We start from the raw sequence: 21,896 nt of genomic DNA on the forward strand, positions 1-21,896 counted from the left end.
TTTTGTTATACATTTCTTTTGTTTTATTTTTTTGTATTTGTTTTTATTTTGTTTTGTTTGCTTTTTAATATGTTGTATTTAATTTTATATTATTATTTTAAGCTTACAACTTAAGGCATAAAGTTACAACTAAAACTTAAGTGCTAAACATCTTTATCATGTATCGATCGTAATCAGCTCTAGCTCTGCGACTCGGCGCACATTATATGCATATACTCCACATAATATTGTTGTTTACTCTTCACTCCTCTCCTCCCGCTTTTTTAACCCTCATTTTTTATGCATTCATAATTTGTGTTTATTGTTATCATTATGCACTCAAAAACCGCCTTTACTTGTGATTTTGTTACTTTTTTCTTGTTTGCCATACAACTATATCGATTTGAAATTGATACAACAGAAAATTAGGGGAGGGCGGGCGTTTAAGCCGAAACAATAAGAAGGTCCTTTTAGCGAATTTGAATTGGTTTCTTGTTTACGATTTTGCATAAATCATTTTTTCAGGGCACGCCGCCGACTTGTGCATACACTTTTGCTTTGTTTTTCGTTTTACATTCACATTCAGCTGGTGTTTTTTGTAATGCGCCCAGCTATAAAATTCGGTTATTCATACAAGTATTCATTTATATATTTATATGTGTGTAGAAAGTGCTCTCTATCGGGGATCGAGGATCGAGGATCGGGAATCGGGTTCGGGGGCGATGCCGGCCGTTTCGTTGTGTAGGCGTTGTGTCCGTCCGTCCAGTCCGCCGTCCGCGATCGCCCCCCGCCCCCCGCCTCCCCCGACATCCCTCCGCTCGAAGCCCCTGGCGCTGTTTTATCCATTAGTTATTATGCTGCCGTTTTACATACATTTATTATCATATATATGTATATATATATATATATCTATATATTTTGTAAAATTTTCTGTATATATATAGAATTTGTTTTTATTTAATTTAATTTTTTCATATATATATATATATATTTATAAAAAAAAATACGCTTCCTGCTCTTAACTAAAACGTTGCTGCGCGCTGCTCGGCCAGAGTTGCGTTTCGGGCTTTCCATTTCCGTTTCCGCCTCGAATCGGTTTTTCGGTTGCGAATATCTGCATCGTTAGCTTTTACATTTATATATATATATCTATATATTTTAATATTTTACAATTTTTTCCTTTCTGTTTTGTTTTGTTTGAATAAGTCTTAGCGTTTGTTGTGTTTACTTCATATATATATATATATATTTACTATATAGATTTTGTTTCGTTTTTAGTTTCATTATGTATTAAAAATATTTAATTTTTTTGTTTTCACGTTTCTCCATTGGTTTCACGTTTGTTTCGCGTTTGCATATATATAAAAAAAAATAGTTAAAAAACGAATTAAACATTAAAGTAGCTAAACACTAAAACTGTTTCGTAAGACATAAGTGTTATATAAAAAAATATGCGTATTGTATATCCCATACTATGTATATTTATACGTAATGGGCTTACTTTTATTACTTACATCGAAACTTTCATTAGCTTATCAATTAAACGTACATAATTCAATAGCGCTGGCTTAAGAAGAGGGTAAAACACAATCATGCTCCATAAATTAGATCTTGCATATAAAAATAGCAAAAAAAACATAGGTATATAATAAACGAATAATAGTAGTGGTAAATTTATCGATAAGATTGATTAAAGGATGCGCAGTTTTCTTTTATGAAATTTACAAAAGGTCGTTTAAATAATGTTTAAAGTGTTCTATAGGTAGTATTTATATATATTTACTTGTTTCACGATTTACTTGTTTTCCTTCCTTTAGGTTTTTGTTTTTCTTTTTTTTTTCTAAGAACAGCCCAACAGTGTGTTTTTATTATTATTTTGTTTACTCCTTACAATCATAGGTGTGTGTCTGTGTCTGTGTGTGTATCGTATATATAAGTGTGTGTGTGGTGTGATTTCTAGTTTGTTTTTATGTATACATATAGAACTATGTTGTTGTCACTACCAATTTCATTACGTTCTGACTCGCGGTGCTGAGGTTACGGCTGTGTGAGGAGTAGGAAACGTTGTCGCGGCTGCCACGAAAGCACAAGGACACACCAATGGATACGAGATACGAGATACAAGATACATGGGACGAGATACGAGCGGTGACAGCTGCTTCGGCTTCATTATGTACAATTCCATCATAGAAACAAATTAATTTTAATACAAGAGTTTAAAGCTAAGGGCTAAAATCAAAAATCAAATCTTTTTTGTACAATTTGCAAATATGTGTGTGCTATATTCTGCTTGCCTAGTTGTAGGCCTTGAAAGTGTCTGAATAATCTGTGGTTGGACAAAACTGCAACTAGATATTGTCAAGTCTACGTGTGCCGTCCCACTCTGTCGCCCCTCAGCATCTCTATCTGCCTCTCTTTCGATCTCCTGCTGCTGCTGCTGTTTCCTCATCATTGTAAGCTTTTGTTTTTCTTTTCTCCATAGTTAAAGCCTTTTTCTTTTTCTGTTTTATACATATTTCGCTGGCCCAGCCTGGGCTGCTTGTCCAACAGCAATGGTTGCTAGTTGCTAAAGCTGCAAGGGCTGCAGTAGCTGCATGAGTTGCTGATGTTGCTGATGCTGCAGATGTTGCTGCAGTTGCGAATGTTGCTCACTTAGTGTTGCTGTCAGTAGTAGCCCGGGTTGCCGCCGGCCGCACTGCTGCCATTGCCTCCTGGATAATGCTCGCTGGCATAGTAGAGGCTCCTCTGCTGCTGCTGCTGCTGGTGGAGTTGCTGCTGCTGTTGCTGCTGCAGTTGTTGCTGCTGGGACTGCAGCGGTGGCGGCAACACAGAGGTTTGGTAGAGCTGCTGCTGCTGCTGCTGTTGCTGCTGCTGTTGCTGCTGCTGGCGATGCGGCGACTGCTGCTGCTGGACAAGATGCGTATGTGGATGTGAGTGTTGTGGTGGTGGTGGCTGCTGCTGCTGCTGCTGCTGTTGTTGCTGTTGCTGATGCTGGGAGTGTCGCCGGTAGCCAGGATAGCCGTAGACCACGCTCGTGCTGCTGCCGGGCGGCAGTGCTGCTGCTGCTACGGCTATTGCTGCTGGCCGCAGGTGCGACGCCGACGCCGAGGACGACGCCGGCAGTCACAACTAATCTTCGTCGCTGAGGGCATCGTACTTGGACAACAGCAGTGGCTTCGACTCGCCGGCCGCCGCCGCCGCCGCTGCTGCCGCGGCCACGGCAGCTGCCGCCGACGATGGATGCTGGATGGACTGGGCCACGACTCCACCGCCGCCGCCGCCACCGGGGCCACCGCCTCCTGGTCCTCCGCCGCCTCCGCCACCGGGGCCACCGGGGCCACCGCCTCCACCGCCTCCCACCGAAACACCGCCTGGTCCGCCTGGCATTCCGCCGGATCCACCGCCCACCACCAGGGACACGCCGCCGCCCACTGATCCCAGTTCGCTCAGCGCATGCGCCGCCTTGGCCTTGGCACTCAGATGGCCGGGTGGCGGCACTGCCTGGTGGGCCAGCTGCAGCGGCTGCGGTGGTGGCAATCCTCCGGCGGCACTGGGCACAGTCAGCGCGCTGTACGGGAAGGCATAGGTGCTGGGGGCATACGCACCCGCCGGCGGATGATACGGCGAGTGGTGGCTATTCGCTCCCGACACTGTGACCGAAACGGAGCCCGCCGAGCGCCGTCCGCTGGCATCCACCACCTCGTACTGGTTGGGCGTCTTGCGCGACACACTGATCTCCGGCGGCGGCGGCTCCTTGCCGCGCAGCTGCAGCTCGATGGCAGCGGCGTGGGCCGCATGGGCCGCGTGCGCCGCGTGGACGGCATGCGAGTGGGCCACCATGTCGGCGGTCACCTCGTCCTCCGATCGCACCTCCACACTGCGGTTCTTTCCATAGCTTATATCATCGCGCATCACCTCGGCGATGCGATTCTTCACATAGTTGTCAATGGTGGTGGCTCCGCCGCCCGATCCGGGTCCTCCGCCGCCCGGCGGTCCACTGCCAGAGCTGGGCGCGCCCCGCTGCTCGGGCAGCACCACGCGGCTGGGTATGAAGAACTGACCCGGCTCGCCACCCGGCGCAGCAGCTCCCATCACATGGTGCAGCATCAGATCGTGGCTATACTTGCGCGGACTGACAGCCTGCGGCATGCGGATAATATTGCGCCCATCCTCGCCGGGCGTGTTGGCCCTGCCGGCACCACTTCCTCCACTGCCGGGGCCACCGGGTGGTCCGCCCTGACCGCCACCGCCGGGCGCTGGCGGCGGATGATGCTGCTGCTGGGCATGGTGTTGCTGCTGCTGCTGCTGCTGGGCATGATGTTGCTGCTGCTGCTGTTGCTGCTGGGCATGCTGCTGCTGCGAAAGATGCTTGGCCTCCTCCGCCTTCTGCTGCATGCGGCGATTCTGCTTCCAGCGATCCGGCGGCAGGATGGACTGCGCCTCCTGCAGATAGGCCATAAAGGGCGGTGTTGGGCGCAGATGCGGATTGGTCACATAGTCGTTGGTTATGATCGAATCGGTCAGCTCGCCGAAGGTAATGCTCTTGGTGTGGATCTGCTGGGGACTCGGCGCCGAGCCGCCCGCCTGGGAGGTCGGAGTTCTCAGCTGGCCATGCACGGATCTCGATTGCGACGATTGCGATGGCGGCGGCTGGGATTGCTGCTGCTGCTGTTGCTGTTGCTGCTGTTGTTGGGCCACTGCTGCGGCTGCGGCCGAGATGCGCTCCTGATCCAAGTCAATGTTGATCACACTGGGCGATCCCGACGAGCTGGGCTTGCCGTTGTTCTCCGCCGTCAGCAGGGAGACGGCGCCGCCCTCGTGCGGCTGGCGGTGCTCGCGCACGTACATGGGGTGCAGGACGTTGGCTGGCGAGGATCGGGTGCCGGCCCCGCCGCCTGATCCCGAGCCGCGTGGCGGCAGCGGAGCGTGCACGAAGGTGGGCCGTGGGAACTCGCGTCCCGGACCTGTGGTGGCGTCGTTGGTGCGGTTGATCTCGTGCTTGATGATGGCGTCTATGAGACTCTGGGCGCTCAGCTGTCCGGGCGTGTCCTCGGGCGCCGGGCCGACGTGGGCCTGGCGGTAGTACCTGCGGGGCGAAGCAAAAGGGATTAGTCAATTGCTGGGTATTTAAAAAAAAAAAATTAGGAAATAAATAGTATTTTTACATTTCTGGTATCTTAATATACCAAAAATTTATTTTTACACAAAATTTTAAATTCAGAATTTCAAAAAAATAATGTAATAACAATCGTATTCGATTAGTTGGTTTTAAATAACAACAATAAATTTTGAATATATTCGAAATTGTACTAATCTTTCCTAATCTTTATTATACTAAATAAAAAATCGCAAATTCTTTAGATTCTGATTCTTCTTTATGTACTACATACATGATAAAAAGTCTTGAATTTTTGAGGAGACTAATTATTATTTATAATGGAAACACTTAAAACGTTTTTTCATATAGAAAAAAATCGAATTGTGAAACTTTACTAAATTACCTAAAACTTTATTAAGTTTAATCAAAAAATCGCGAATTCTACAGAAAGCGGTATTTTAATACAAGATAAAAAGTAGCGAATTCTTGAGGAGGATAGTTATTATGTATAATGCAAGCAATAAAGATGATTTATCACATAAGAAAAAATCGAATTATTTCCAAAACGGTACACATTAATCAAATAAGCAGCGAATTCTTAAAAAAATTATTGCTATTTTTATTTATTTTATGATGATAAATGTAAATAGAAAACTAAAAACGTTAGCCATTTATATATTTACTTATATAACAGCCTCTTTATAAGTTTTATCATAAAAAATTAAAAAAAACGCGAATTCTTTAGAACTTGCTGGGCAGGTTTCTTAGGTTGTGTTCAAGCACAGAAGTAAATTTAAAGGATCAACTGTTATTTGCAAGCCTATCTTAAAGAAATTTCTTTAAAGAACCCTTCTACTTATAGTAATGTAGTATTATATTTTAATAAACTTTATGTGGGCTTCAAAAACTTACGATTCTCGTTCGCGATCCGGGATGGAGCGTGGTGGACCCGTCTCCGGGACCGAGGTGCGCATGAACTGGCCGGGCGACGGTCCTCCGCCGCCGGCGCCGCCTGGCGCACTGACCACACCGGCGGCGAACATGCGCTCCAAGCGCCGACTGTCCCGCTCCTCGGCCACCACCCGCCGCTCCCGGTCTTGCTCCCGTCGCTCGCGCTCCCGCTCCCGCTCCCTTTCCCGCTCCCGCTCACGCTCGCGCTGCTCTCGCTCCCGCTCTCGTTCCCGCTCGCGCTCGCGCTGCTCCCGCTCCCGCTCCCTCTCCCGCTGCTCGCGGTCGCGTTCCCGCATCCGCTCCTGGTTCTGCATGATCTCCCTGTCCCGCTCGAGGGCGTGGTTGTGCTGCTGCTGCTGCTGGTGCTGCTGGTGGCGCATCACGCGCTTGGCATTGTCCATGTGCCGCTGCATGTCCACCTGGGCGGCGACATTGAGGCTGCGGTAGTGCTGCTGCTGGGCGATCTGCTGCTGCACCAGGGTGTGGTGGTGGTGCTGCAGGGCCAGGTCGCGGTACCGCTGCTCGTGGTGGGCGCTCGGCGGCGGTGGCTGGGCCACGCCGACCACAGCATGGGGAGGCAGCGGTGCGGGTCCGGGTCCAGGTCCGGGTATTTGTCCTGGAGGAGGAGCAGCTCCCGGTGACTTGTCATCCTTTTGCGAGGGCACTGGCAACTGGGGCTGCTGCACGGCCACGTCCACGAAGGAGGCTAGGGCGTCGTGGCCACCTAATAGGGTGGAGGGAAAACACAAAGATTAGTTTCCGGACAGGATTAGCCAGTGATGTGAGTGAACTTACTAGGAGCATATTGGTAGGGGGACACAATGTGCATGCTTCTCGGCGGCGGAGCTGCTGGAGATGGGGGCTTGGAGCCCGTGTTGTGCCGCTGGATTACCCCCTGGCGCTGCGGCGGCGGCGTGCGATGCGGACTTGGAGTGCTGGATTAAAGAAAAATTCAGGATAAGTCGATGTCAAAAAACAATATAGATAAAAACTATAAACTATTATGTTATGATTATTAAAAAATCTATTTTATATTATATATATATTATGTTATATATTGTAAAGAACAAAAAAAGAGAGGACAACCAGGTTAACTTTGGAGAGCTACATACAAAATCCAAAAGCTTAAGTGGCTTCTAGCAAAATCCACACATTCTAGGATAATAAATAATGTATAATTTAATGCATTTCCATAAAAAAAAATCACTAAGAGTTACCCAAAAAGTGTATGTATGTTTGTAGATGCGTTTTTAAAGATTTTCTCTTGTTCCTAAATATTTTTTAGTTTTTAACAATTTGAAAAAAAATAAATTGTGTTCTGTTTCTCGATATTCTTTTGCATTTTTCTACTTTCAACAGGTGCCACTGCAACCATTTTGTCTTTAAAAGTTTTTAATTGTTTTAGCAATTTATTTTTAACACCGATTTTTGTTTTAGCCGTTTTAAACAGCTAGTCTCTTAGTTGTTTACAGCATTCTTAAGTATGTTTTTAGACTTAAAATTTTGTTTTTCTCACTTTCACTCTAACATTAAATTGTTTACTGCTTTTTTACTTCTTCCTTTTTAGATTTCTTTATATAAAAAAAACAGTAAATAATGAATATTTTTAAACTAGTTCATCTGTGAGATTTCATTTCATGTTTCTTTATTATTTTCAACAGGTGTCATTTAACTTCTTGCTACATTTTTAGCGACTTATCTTTGACTTGAAATTTTGTTTTTTTCACTTTCACTCTAACATTACATTGCTTTAAATGGCTTCTGCCTTTTTACTCATTTATTTTTTCATTTGTTTAGTTTGTGGAACTACCAACTTGATGAACGTTCTTTTAGTTAATCTCTTTGCTCTTCCTTTTTTATTTATTCGATTATTTCCAACAGGTGTCACGGCAGTTTTTCGTTCGCGTATTCCTGGCTCAATTCAATTTGCCAAGGTCAGTAAACAATTAGCGTGGTTAATGTGAAAAACATATTACTTATCCGCATGCTCTTTGTGTTTATTCAAGATTAGCTTCTTAATTTTGAGGTTTTCGAACGGGAGTGTGGCTCCTCCGTTTGGGAATCGCTGATTTTGTGAGTTTTTCCAAATGCCGGAGCTGTTTTCGGACTGCCCACTGGGTTTTTTCGGGAGCTTTTAATCTGCTCTCGGCCACGACTTTGGCCGCATTGCGCTCATTTGCATGGCGTCCCCGAGTGTTTACAGGATAACCTTTAACATGATTTTAACCAAAGTCCGATGGCAGACGGACAGCTCGCCCAAACGTGGCGAATTATGACGCAGATATGCGGAGTCGAGTGCGTAGGCCAGGCCAGCACCACAGTGCTCCTTCCCTGGCACAGCCTCCTGCCGCACGGCATTTGCACTCGATGGCAGCCAGCACTGTACTTTATTAGCCGAAATGGGTCAAGTTCTGTTAAGCTGGCCCTTGCCGCCCACTGCACAAGCACACACACACACACGGCCATAATTGAAATGTTGTTCTGGACGGCCTGGGAAAATCCGGAGAGCTTTTAATTGCATTGCGTTTTCACAGATTCTTGCAGTCTCCGTTTCGAATGGCATGTTGGAGTTTTCATATTTTCAGCGCAATACAAATGTAATTATAAGTTCCATTGATTGATAATTCATTGAAAATTTGCATTAACTTTGGGGGTTACATGTGTTTTATGGTTGCTCTGGTTACTATATAATGGTAAAATGTACCATTAAGGTATCTTTTCAAGAAAAATTTAAAATAGGGGTACTTTTTAATAGTTAAATGTACCATACAGGTACTTTTTAATAGTTAAATGTACCACACAGGTACTTTTTAATTATGAAATGTACCAAAACGGTACTTTTTTATAGTAAAAAGAACAATAAAAGTACCTTTAAATAGTAAAATGTAGAGTTGAGGTACTTTCTTATACTAAAAAGTTTTATGTACAAAAAAGGACTTTTAAATACTTAAATGTACTTTTTAATAGTAAAATGTACCATAAATGTATTTTTTAATAGTAAAATGTAAGAGAAAGGTACCTTTTTAATACTAAAATCTACAATAAAGGTAATTTTTAACACTAAAATCTACAATAAAGGTACCTTTTAAATATTAAAATGTACAATAAAGGTACTTTTCAATATTAAAATGTACCTTAAAGGTAACTACTTCGTTGGTAAAATTTATAAGATGGGAATATTAAACTTTTTTAATTGCCAATTTTACCCATCAATTTAGTTATGCCTACGTTTATATCATATAAAAACTTATATGATCCCTGAGTTAACCCCACAAACACCCAGCTCCACTCACCTGTTGGCATGATCCGCCGGCGACGCGCGGCTGGAGTACTCCGGCCGGCCCCTGGGCGCCGACTCCTTGTCGCCGCCGTAGGCGAATCCCCCGGCACTGCCCACGCTGTTGCGCGGCGAGGGCGACTCCTTGTCGGAGCCACCGCCTCCGCCCCCGCCGCTGGCACTGCTGCCGCGCGACATGTTGCGCTGCTGCTGCTGTTGCTGCTGCTGCTGGCCCTGCATCTGCTGCGAGGTGATGTAGTCGTGCATCACGATCTGCCGCGTGCTCAGCACCGGCGCCTGCTCCACCACGCCGCTGAACGGCGACCGGGCGTACGGTGAGCTCACCCCCACGCCATAGCCCTGCGGCGGTGGCGCCTGCGGCGACGACTGCTGCGGCGGCGGCGGCAATTGCTGATTGCCACCCGGCTGCTGGGCGGGACTGTGCCGCTGCGAACTCTTGTAGTAGCTCTCGTAGGCCCGCTTGCTCTCCAAATGGTGCGGCGGCAGGTGCAGCGGTGTGCCCTGCGTTATCGAGCCGTGTTTGCCGCTGCCACCGGGGCCACCGGGTCCGCCGGCACCCACGCCCTCGGGCGTCGTCTGCCTGACCAGGCCATCGAACTTGGGACTCAGCAGCGAGGCGGCTGCTGCTGCTGTCGCTGCTGCTGCCGCGGCGGCATGTACGATCTGTATTTGCTGCTGGGCCGCGTTGGCCGGCGTGCCATGGGTGATGGAGCCGCTCTTCACCAGCAGTTGCTGCTGTGCAGCCGCCTGTTGCTGCTGTTGTTGCTGCTGCTGTTGCTGCTGTTGTTGCTGCTGCTGCTGTTGCTGTTGTTGCTGCTGCTGCGATGGCGAGTGTCCGTGGCTGGGATGCAGGTGATGGGGACTCAGCTTGGGCGGCGCCTTGGCCACTCCTCGGCCGGAGGGCGGCTGTGCCGGCGGTGGTTGTCCAGCTCTGGGCGGCAATTGACCCTGGCCGGAGATCGAAATGGGCACGGGCACTGGGACTGGCTGCAAGTACAGAGCGCTGCCGGGCACGCCGGGCATGACGCCGGGCACCACGCCCACGCCGCCGGGGGCCTTCAGCACGCCGTGCGGCGGTGTGGGATACAGATACGAATTGGGCGCCGCCAACGAGGGTACATTGACGGTATCGCCGCGATACAGGCCCGTGGAGCGGACAATATGCTTCATCGACATGGTCGGCGGCGGTGGCCCGTGATGGCGATCCGCCGAAGAGGAGGATCCTCCGGCTCCGGAGCCGCCCGCCGAGCCTCCTGCCCCCGTGTGCGGTGAGTGGCCGTCGCGCGGCGGCTTCTTGATGCTCAGATCGAGGGTCTGTGGCTCCGGTTCCGGCACCTGCAGCTGCGAGTGCTGCGGATGCTGGCCCAGCGACGGATGCTGCGGATGCGCCGGATGCTGGGCAAGCGACGGATGGGCCGGATGCACCGAATGCTGCGGCGGCGGTGGAATGCCCCGCTGCGGATGCGCCGCTGGAACATTGTAGATGATGGTCTCCGGCGGCGTGGGCGTGGAGTGGGCAGACGCGCCGCCACTGCTCTTCGATAAGCCACCACTGGAGCCCTTCACCACCGGCGTTATGGTGGCCTTGTCCACGCCACCCACACCAGCGGCGCCTGCGGCATGGGCCATGAGCCCCGGATGACCGAGCTGACCCACCACGCCCAGGTGAGAGTTGACCACCGACAGGGTGGCCAGACTGTCGCTGGTTCCATTGTTGCTGCTGCTGCTCGTCGGCGGCAGTGGATGAGCCGCTGGCGGTGGCGGCACTGCAGCTGGCCGGGATGGCAGCTTCTGCACGGAGGTGCCGTGCGGCAGGCCGCTGGCTCCCGAGGTGGGCGGCGGTGCTCCGCCAGACTGCTGCTTCAGGATGCCCGGATCCTGGCGATATTCCCGCACAATGGTCAGCTCCTTGCGCTCCAGATTATTGGCAGATTGCTGCTGTTGCTGTTGCTGCTGCTGCTGTTGCTGCTGTTGCTGCTGTTGGGATGGGGATTGGCTCTGGCCCGGAGCCTGAGCCTGTCCCTGACCCTGCTGCTGCCCTTGACCCTGCTGCTGCTGCTGTCCACCTTGTCCTCCCTTCGGCTGCGGTCCCTTGTGCTTCAGCGAACGCTCAATCACCGAGAAGACGCAATCCTGCACATTGTTCACCGCCTCGCGTCGCATGGCCGTGGGTCCATTGACCTGCTGGCCAGGTGCTGCTCCTGCTACGCCTGGTGGCAGTCCACCGGCCACCATATTGCCCACCGGCGGCTGGAAGCCCGCCACATTGTTGGCATGTCCCACGTGGCCATGGCCGTGGAACAGGACCTTGGGACTCTGGCGATTCGCGGGCGAATTCTCGTTCTCCTCGTCCGCCGTTTCCGTGGCCGAGGAGTCGTACTCCTCGCTGGTCTTCTGCTTCTTGGGCGCCTGGCCGGCGGCAGGGGGCAGCAGGCGATCGTTGTCACCCGCGGCAGCAGCCACGCCCGCCGATCCCGCCTTGCCGCTCATCCGCGTGGGTGTGATGATCAGCGGGGTGCTGTTGTCTCCGCCTCCTCGTGGAGTCGAGGATGCCTTCTGTTGCGGAGCTGGCGGCGGCTGGGGCTGCGTTAGTTGCTGATGTTGCTGCTGCTGCTGTTGTTGCTGCTGCTGCTGTTGCTGTTGCTGCTGCTGTTTGACCAGCGTGAGGGATTTGTGGCGCTGCAGATTCTCTGGACTCTCCACCGATGCCGTGTCCGAGCCACCGGGCTCCCGTTCGTCGCACGACGAGGTGCTCACGTCTGTCTCGTCGCCACCACTGCCGCTGCCGGCGCCGCCACCGGGGCCGTCCGTGAGATTCAGCTGCGGATCCAGCTTGCGGCGGATGCGCATCAGGCAGGCCGAGCAGCAGCGGGTGGCGTGCGGCGGTATCTGGAACTCGGCCATCACCGGGTCGCGGATGTCGGGCGCCAGCTCGAAGAGGCGGGAGGGAATGTTCCGCAGGCGCTGGGCCCGATCCTTGGGATTGGGGCACGTGGGCAGCGGGCAGTTGGGATAGCGGCTGCGCACCGACTTGCATTGGCAGCTGTTGCAGACGCGCGCTCCGGCCGGAATCGTCTCGTCGGGAATGCCGTACTGCTGGCCACGGCCCTTCTTCAGCGGCCGGGTGCGCGAACACGCCTCCGCCTTGCACACGAAGCAGCTGGCCAGTTTGTCTGTGGAGGGGAGAGGAGGGCAGAAATCCAAGGTTAGTAAGTGGCTACACGGGTGCACTGGAAAAATACTCAGGGCGGGCATTTATGTATATTTAATCTTTCAACAATATTTTCAAAAAAATCAAAAGAATTTTTTGAAGAATTTTCAAAAAGAATTTTAAAAAATATAAATATAAAATATATTATTGTGCTGAAATAAGTACTTGTAGTTTAGCCAAGGCGTACAGTGAAAAGAAATACTGTTTGGGACAGCTAACGACCTCTGCCAACGATCCCCAACACTTCGGAGAAAATTTAATACTTGAATTTTTTTTTTTTTGTAAGCATTTTTTGAAAAAAAACGTTGTTTTAAAAGCTATTTCAACATCATTTCAAAAGATTTTTAAAAGAATTTCTTCATCGTAAACATGTATCTCGAAATTAATATTAAAAATATTTGACTGGAAAAAGTACTTGGGAATTATAAGCACACTTGTCACACGCATTAGGAGCGAATATAAAACGTATCTGCCAACTCTTTTCAAATTAATATTTGCATAGTTGATGCTCGAAATATTATATTTTACAATAGAGTCCATATAGTATTGTACAATAAGTTGTAATGGATTATAAAACATCTCAAATATCATCAAAAATGTTTACGTTATAATTCCCAACCAAATTATAACGTAAAATACCGAATTTCCTTAAATACCTCTGATAAGTTATGATATTACTGATAATTTTATTTTTAATTTTAAAATCATCCCGAAAACGCCACAATATTTTCTAGAGTGTAATTAAAAGTTAAGCAAACACATTAAAAAATGCGATTTAATTAAAGCTACTGGTCAGGAAAAGTGGGGCTGGGTGGGTGTGGCCGGCAGTCTGGGAAGCAGGGGATCGCTTTCATTAAGCCACTTAACAAATAATGAGCAGCAGCCAATTGAATATTTTAAAACGCCTTCCACCCAGCAGCTTTCAGCGGGATGGGCACAAGGATGCGGCTCAGGACGATTGCTGATGGATGGATGGGTGGGTGGATGGAAAGGCAATAAATGGAAATGGCTGCTTTGCAAGGGGATAAGGTGGAGTACAATGGATCTAAAATATGGTAGAAAAGGGTAAACCATATGGAAATTGTTAAAAATCCTATTTATGATTTTAACAAATCTCAGAAATATATTTTTAAAAAGGTATTTTTGGAAATACCCCTATAAATAGTAAATTCAATCCACTTATCATAATCACTTTGTTAATATTTGCACTCAACTTGAAAAATTATTTGTAATCCCTTTTGATCAGACCTCAAGTTAGGCCCTCCAGTTAGGGCTTCGAAGTGGATTATCCCAGGAAGGGAGGCACAGCACACCCCTCTGACCAAGCGAAAACGGAAAAACCCACCCCCCGAACGAAAATCCCGACGCGGTGGCAATTTCTGTTTGCCTTAGTTTTTGTTCAGCACTTTAATAATTTTACAATTTTAATGATGTGCAAATAGGGCGGGCGAATGCGTGGCGAGGGGGCATTTAGCCAAAATCAATGTAATTAAAATAAAGGACGCCGTGGTGGTGGTGGAATAAGGAATAATTGTGAGTAAAATCAATCAGGGCTTTAAATGTCAGTGGAGACGACGACGACTGCTGACCAAACAGAGGAGTCCCTTTCGTCCTTGTGAAAGGAAAAAAAAAAGAGAAAAACACGCCACCTTTCTCTACTTCTACTTTCTGCAGCCTGCGCCGCGTATTTCGCGAATCTCAGTGGAATATGAAAATACATCAAAGTAGCCTCTCCACTTTGCACCACCTGCCCCATCACCCAGCCACCCACTCCTCCCCCTTAATATACGCCGTCCAAGCCGGGTGGAAGGAAAAAAATGATGAGTAAAATGCTTTTTGAGCGTTAAAATTTTAATAAGCCACTCATTTTAATTTTGATTGTTGAGCGGGGGGTGCGAGGGGGTGGTGCTCCGAACAGGTGGATCAGTTAACTGGTGGGTGGCAGTGCCATTTGAACCCCACCACACACACACACTCGACTGTCTGTGCCCGCAAAAAGTGCGACGTCAAAATGTAGGCAACCCTTTTGTGTGATCTTTTTTCAACTCCATTGAAAAAGCTCAATCAAATTGCAATTATAGATTGCAAATTAAATAAAAATCACAAAATAAATATTTAATATTAATAACAGCAACAACAACAAGGACAAAAACCAGAAAGAGATCAACAAATAGCAGGCAACCAAAAAATGTTGTAAATCAAATGAAAACATAAAATGAAAACAAGTTCAGATTTAATCGAATAGAAAATAATAGAACGGACTTTAGGATACCCTAAGTCTGGTCTTAAAAATATTTCAATTTGTTATTATTCCTGAAAAATAATAAGTATTCATTATTTTGAAATTGAGAAGTTATATTTAAAAAATAATTATAATTTGTTTAGAATATTTTCGATATTAAAAGTTTTAACTTTTTCGGTTAAAAGATAAATATAATTTTGAGCAAACATTTTAAATGATAATTTCATTTGTAATTGTAAATATTTTCTTCAATTATTTAATACGAAAATAGTTTTAATATTTTAATCAATTGAAATTAAGGTTATGTTTTGATCTTTTCAAAAATAACTACAATTTTAAGCAATACTTTCCTTTCTTTATTAATTTATTTTTAATTTTAATAGTTTCATTTTTAAAAAATCTAAAATAAATGGTTTTTAATAAATATTAAAATATTTTCATTAAATTTAAAAAGAAGATCTTTAAAATTGTATAATTGTTTAAAATAAAGAATTAAATAATTTTAAATAAATATGATACATTAACAAATTATTAAAATTTGTTTCTCTTCCACTTTGTTGATTAATGTTAGTAATTTCGTCCAATCAAATATTTTTAAATAATTTAAAATAAGTGCTTAATTTAAACGTTTGAATAAACATTTGCAGACAGAGAAGCCAGCCAAACTAAAATAATATTCGTGATAAAAATGATTTCCAACTCCGCTCGATATGTGGAGCGCCGGTGAAAATAGCCAGAAAACAACAGCAACACCAAATAAATTAATTAATAAAAAGGCAATTGGTCGACACCGGAGGTTCAGAAGACCCCTTCCGCCGAAGAGGAAAACAGGAAAATGGGGTTGACGCTGAGGTTTTCCGAGGGGGCCAGGGGGTCGAGTGGCAGAGAGCAAACGTTTTTTATTATTTAATTTCGATTTTAAAATATTCTGTAAATATTTAATACACTTTGGCGATGGCAGCAATAAAAAAAGAGGCAAACGAATTGCCAGAAAAACCGATTCATATTCATCACGGTTTAAACATAATACGACTTAATAGGTTTTTAAGCCATAAGAAGATTTCCCTTTCGGTGCGAGTGCCATATAATATTAAATAATAATAGGCTATTTAATGGGCTTTTTTTGAGTGCTCTCCCGATTATTCAATTATAAACCGACCACAAATAATGGAATAATTAACTGGCCCTCAATTTGATGGGCAACCTACGGCCACTGATCAAATGTCGGGCACAATTGATGTCCTGTGTCCACACACGAAGCGAAGTCAGGTGTAATTAACGCATATTAATGGAAATTTGTGCTAATTAAATGTGATGACCCACATGGCCTAAACTAAACGCGGTTCCTTTACACATACTATATAAAAATGTGTATTATAAACGTAGCATACTTATTTGGGCAACAAGCTGGCCACGAGGGAAATTCCCCAACTGCACTTGCTTTAAAGTAATTCAATCAAATAATAACAACAAATAAGTAAAGCAAAGATGAAAAATCGAAAACTGTGATATGAATTTCCGTTCAGCTATTTTATTTTATTTCTTTTTTTTGTATTTTTTGTTTGCTGACCAGCATCGTTCGTTGTCGTCAGCGCGCGGCGCGGCTCTCTTTGCATTTCGATCAATTTTATTAATAATTCAATCAGTCAAAAAATTATTTGAACCGCCCCAAAGGAAAACAAAAAAGTTTCCTCGCCGCAGCAGGGAAAAGGGGGGGGGGGGGGGTCTGAGGAGAAAGTATGGAGAAAGGAGGAAAGAGGAAGTTGGCATTGGGCTCGAGGTTTTGGCTTTCTCTGGCTTCTTGGCACACTGCAATAATATTTTCTTTAGAAAAAAAAGAAAAATAAATAAAATTTTATTTTTATAAAATTTAAATAGTATTTTATTTTATACCTAACATTTTATACTTCCCAATAAGACACCAAAACAATACAAATTTCACAATACACATTTTTCCCTCTGTACCCATCTTCTTTCTCATTTCCCTTGGACTCTTCTACTTTGATTTGTGCAGTCGCGACTTTGGAGACAGAGCAAGAAGAGCAAGAGAGAGGGAGAAGCAGATGAAACGTGGAACATTGGGAGTTATTTGCACAGTAAAGAAATATAAAAAATATCAAAACCAGGGAAAAAGCGAAAACCAAAAGTAAATCAAAACGACAAACAAAACAAAACGAGAAGCAACGCACAGCCCCTCGCTGTCTCTCCTTCTGTCTCCCTTTATTTTCATGACTCTGTCCCTTTCGCTCTGCACTCCAAAATGAAATAATTCCATTAGTACAATTTCTTTTGCAAGTACAAAGAGTAAATATTGAGGAGGTCTGTGAAAGAGGGGGTGGAGTGGTGGGCGCTAGAGGGTTGGAAAAGGGGGTTCGGCTGCGTGTGTGGTAGGCCTAATGTCCCTGTTTGTGGTTAGGATTGTGTGCGTGATGCTGACCTAGTAAGTATCTCGCCAATTAGCACTCCATGCTCCCTTAAAGTAACAGACGCAGATTACTTAACTCATTACCACCCGATTTCTACTATGGATACCCCTTTATATCAATTATATTTTAAAGACTAGGCTACGCGTTTGCATACTACCTACCTAATTAGCAACTCTATTTTGACCTAGGCCATTACTACTTTTTCATTTTCACTCAAGTATATCATCACGTTTACATTCACTGCTTATTTTATTCCCGCCACATTGCCAAACCAATAAAAACATTTCCGAAACCACTACCACCACCTCGTCTCCTCGTATTTTTCCCCACCTCATTTGCATTTATCCAACGCATTAATTGTGCAATTAAATTTCGACCACTTTGGCAAATAGTTTTGGCAAATCAACAAATATAAGCAAACACAAATTAACCCGTACCTCCGTCATAGCCCCCTCTCTTTTCCACCCCCACTGCCTGTCCCTTTTGCACTCGTTGTATTTCCCACTGGATTGTGGACTCTGCTGCAGCAGCACAAAATTTCTGCACAAGTTACCAAAAATTTATTTAACTTTCAATTAGACAATTGAAAACAACAATTGATGAGAATGGAGAAGAGAACGGGGGGCTAGCTAAAGTGATAATACAGGGCACAATGATTTCATGGTGGAGTTTTAATTAGACAAATTTAAAATAATATTTCAAATGTTCGATAGAAAAAATAGATAAAGTATTTCGGAACGAACTTCTTAATAGTTGGAATTTTTCTTTTACTTAGAACAGTACAATAATTTGTATTATTTTATTTAAATGTTAATTAAAAAATATATGTTAATTAGAAAATATATATCAAAACATATAGACCATATAAATAGGTCTAGAAAATATATTATTATATTTAAAAACACATATTTTTTGGGCCGTATTCAAAACCCAAATCCAATCACATCTGGGACAACAACTATAGCAACAATCAATCAATTTGGAGATAACAAGTGCTGCAACAACATCAGTAAAATCCCAACCACAATGGCAATGCCGAAAGCGGCCAATTAAAAAATATACGCGAATCGGAACACCAGAGCAAGCAAAACGCTGGCAGGACGAAGGAAGAACGCAGGACACCACCGCTAATTAGCACCATGGGGAATTTGTTGTTGGCAGAGCGCAAGAAGAAGGCGCAGCAGCGGCAGCACAACTTGCGTAAGCAGAAGAAGTCGAGTTGCCAACTTGTGCAAACATCAAAGAACAGCGAATTCACTGGGTGAAAGTGGGCGGAAAGGGGGCTTCGGAGCGAAAGTGGGCGTGGTGGGGGCAGTACCAGGAATTATGGCATGCACATATGCAAAGGGGGAGGGAGTACAGGAGGATGAAAGCGTACAGTGGGAAAAGCGTATTAAGTGGATCTTAAGCCCGGGATTTTTGGTATTTTGTATCTTTGATATACCAAAATTGATTTGGTATTTTTATTATTTTTGGAATAACAATAGTTTGTAGTATTTTTTTCGTTTATTTCCCTTAGTTAAATATTTTGACACATCAAAAAACTTTTTTTTATAAATAGATTTAAAAACCCTACATTATTTTTCATATTTTTCTTTTTTCCAGTGTGACCAAGCGAGCAGATAGTGAGCACCGTATAATTGTAAATACAGTTAATATGAACGTCGCTCGGCGGCAGCGGCAGCAAACGCTTTGCTTGGCACTTTTAATTTACGAAATGGTGTTGATTTAACGGCAAAGGCGGCGCTGGCTCAAGAGAAACGGAGCAGAGCGGGGAAAGAGGAGCGAAAGAAAGGCGGGAAAGCGGGAAAAAGGTAGGGAAAGCAGCAGCATCAGCGGCCAGGCAGCGCAGCAACACAAAAGAAAATTGAAATAACAACAAAAAGAGAAAAAAAGAAAAGCATATTTTATTCCGGGCAATTGTGGCCGTCATTTCACTGGAGTCCTTAAAGTGCCCATGTGTGTGTGCGTGTAAATACACTGAGATTAAAAAAATAAATTTAAAAAAAAGGTACAAATATATACTTGTGACAAGCAGATTTTTAATAATTATATCGTTTAACAAGAAATATAGTTATAAAATGTTGGTAAAAAAATCGTTTTCTCTTTTTTAATAAAAACAAGGATTTTAATTTCTTTGGGGGCACACACAAGACAATATCAGTTGAAAATGTTATAATATATATTAAAGAAAAAAACAGAACTAAACTCAATTATTATTTTCAGTATATGAATCCTTTGCTTTTTGGACAACGATTTTCTCTGATTAATAACAGACAGAGAGAATCGCAGAGGAAGAAAGAAAGGGATGGACTGAAAGGGGGAAGCGAGATAGAGAGTGCGCCAGCGATAATCAAAAGGGTGTGCAATTTTAATTGAGCAATTTAATTACATATGTAAGCAAAAGTCTCAGCCAGAACGGGAGGGGAATACAGCGAGTGAAAGAGAAAACAGTAGAAGAAACCACCCACACACACACACACACATACATAATTAGCAGATGCTGTTCCGCTTTTAACTTTCTCCTTTCTCCCTCTCCCCCAGCCTGTGTATGCGTTGACTCTTTGGCTTTTTGCTGGATTATTTTTGGGGCTTTTTCGGTTTTTTGTCAGTTGAAGTTTAAGTTTAAGTTGGTAATTAGTTTGTCAGCGCCCAGAAGCAGGCAGCAGTTTTTTTTCAACCTTAGGGTTGCCCTCGGACTTTATCCTTGAGTTTTAAAGGTGATTTAGGGGTTGCCAGGTATTCCAGAAATCTAGTTTAATGCCAAAAACACACTATTTACAACACAACTTTTTTTTTATTACTTTCCCACTTTGAACACCCTTCCATAATCAATTAAAATTGAATTGATTAAATTAATGCGCTTAGCTTTTCCGTTTTTAACAACGGTTTTCAGACCAAATCTGAGAAGTGACTCTTTAATATTCCCACCCAGCTCTTGTAATCTCTTTTGGGGATATCAACAATCAAAGCAGGGCAGTTAGACCCCCATTACCCCGTCCATTTCCCCATTGCACCTGTGCCCCCTTTATGCATTTCATGCGGGGCAATTAAAAAGACGCGTTTACCGCTACACTTGGAGAAATTGCTGTGTTCTTCTGATGAGCAGGGAATTGTAGATAAGGTAAAAAAGATCCTTAGAATGGTTATTAATGTAAGAAGGTTACATTTTATATTTAATAACATTTATGTCAAGATAATTTCACCACTTTTATGATACTTTCTTCGTATGATATAATGTTTAATATTTCTTTTTAGGCCATTCATAAAAAATAATAAAGACAATAATTCTATTTTTAAAATCTATCATTGTTGGTGGGTAACTATACTTTTTTCCCTGTGCCCTTCACCGAGGCTGACACATTTCGAGAGGGCCGAAAAACTCTCGACCTGGCCAACGACAACGAATTGGCGAATAATGGCGGCTGGATGGATGGATTTCCGAATGGAGAGCGGGGCCGGGATATTGGACAGATGGATTGGATTCGAAAAGGGCGGCCCATGAGGGGGGGTGGGTGGCCGAAGCTTACGAATTGTGAAATGCGAGTGAGTAATTATGATTTACTAATTAGCAAACACACTCGCAGCGCAGAGCCGCAAAACTGACAAACTGCCAGGCAAACAAATTGGTTGCGGATGCGGATGCGGATGCCGAGGGGGGTAAAATGCGGATGCAGATGCGGATGCGGATGTGGATACGAAAGCGAATTGGCGGCTAATGCGCTGGACAAACAAAAATGGAACCCGCACAGCAGAGGAGCCACAATCCTGAGACACACACGCACACCCACACGCAAAAGTCTATTAATTAGCTGCACCAACAGGGGGTGGGGAGAGGGGCTTCGAACCCCTTTCCACCCCGCCCCCCGCCGACCCTCTTCCAGCGTCGCTGTAACGCGTGTAACGAGGATTTGCTCATCAAATTCGCTAATTGTTTTTGCTTTGGCCAGGCAGCGAGCACACAAGCCCCCCTTCATCAACCCCCTCCCAAAAAGCAGGGGTGTAGGGGTGCATGTACGCGAGTCCAAACAATTAGCGTAATTTCAATTTTGTTCAAAATTTCATAAACGGCGGCCAGTCTTTTGGCGAGTGACTTTCGCAGACCGAACCCCCCTTCGCCACCACCCCCACCCACTGCTTTGGCACTACGCCCCTGGGACATTTGGGCATTTAAGCCGCGCTGCAGCGCGTGTTGCATACTTTTGGCCGCTTTTTGACAGCCAACGCAGCGCGAAAAATGGCGCAAAACATCAAATTGCATTCCCCGACAAAAGCCAGGCCAAAAATCAACCCAACCACTTCTTACTTCGTTTACTTTCCATCAGCATAATGCACAAAAGAGCAACAGGGAGAGCGATCACTTAAAATGCAATGAACAAATTAATAAACAACAACAATAACAGCGTGTCACCAGTTTAATTGCCCAAAGAGGATGGCACACACACATGAGAACACTGGCGGATAAAAGGATAGTAAAGGGGCTATAGGGTAACAAAATAAGAAAAAAAAATTAGCAACTAACAAAAATATTAAAAAAAAAATGTTTTTAACTTTAGAATGAGTCAATTATTTATTTAACTAATTTTTAACTTTCTAACTTTACTCATACAACAGGGTTTTGAAGTTTTTTTTCCAAAGCTGTCTTAAAGTATGCAACAATATATTTTGTACAATTTTCCACTGCATACTCT

General features: G+C 44.9%; 1 protein-coding gene across 4 annotated transcripts in view; it reads right to left on the reverse strand.

Annotated features, from left to right (window-relative positions):
• The window catches only part of LOC108030513 (uncharacterized), a 72,460-nt gene continuing 50,564 nt past the window's right edge, over positions 1–21,896 (reverse strand). For all 4 annotated transcript variants that reach the window (XM_050890552.1, XM_050890551.1, XM_050890550.1 and 1 more), the window contains 4 exons: positions 9,322–12,499; positions 6,824–6,963; positions 5,990–6,752; positions 1–5,065 (listed from right to left, as the gene is read on the reverse strand). In XM_050890552.1, the coding sequence (XP_050746509.1) occupies positions 3,109–5,065; positions 5,990–6,752; positions 6,824–6,963; positions 9,322–12,499 (6,038 nt within the window). In that variant the 3' untranslated portion in view covers positions 1–3,108. The remainder of the gene's footprint in view (positions 5,066–5,989; positions 6,753–6,823; positions 6,964–9,321; positions 12,500–21,896) is intronic.

The sequence above is a fragment of the Drosophila biarmipes genome, chromosome X (genome assembly GCF_025231255.1).
Source record: "Drosophila biarmipes strain raj3 chromosome X, RU_DBia_V1.1, whole genome shotgun sequence".
Lineage (NCBI taxonomy): Eukaryota > Metazoa > Arthropoda > Insecta > Diptera > Drosophilidae > Drosophila > Drosophila biarmipes.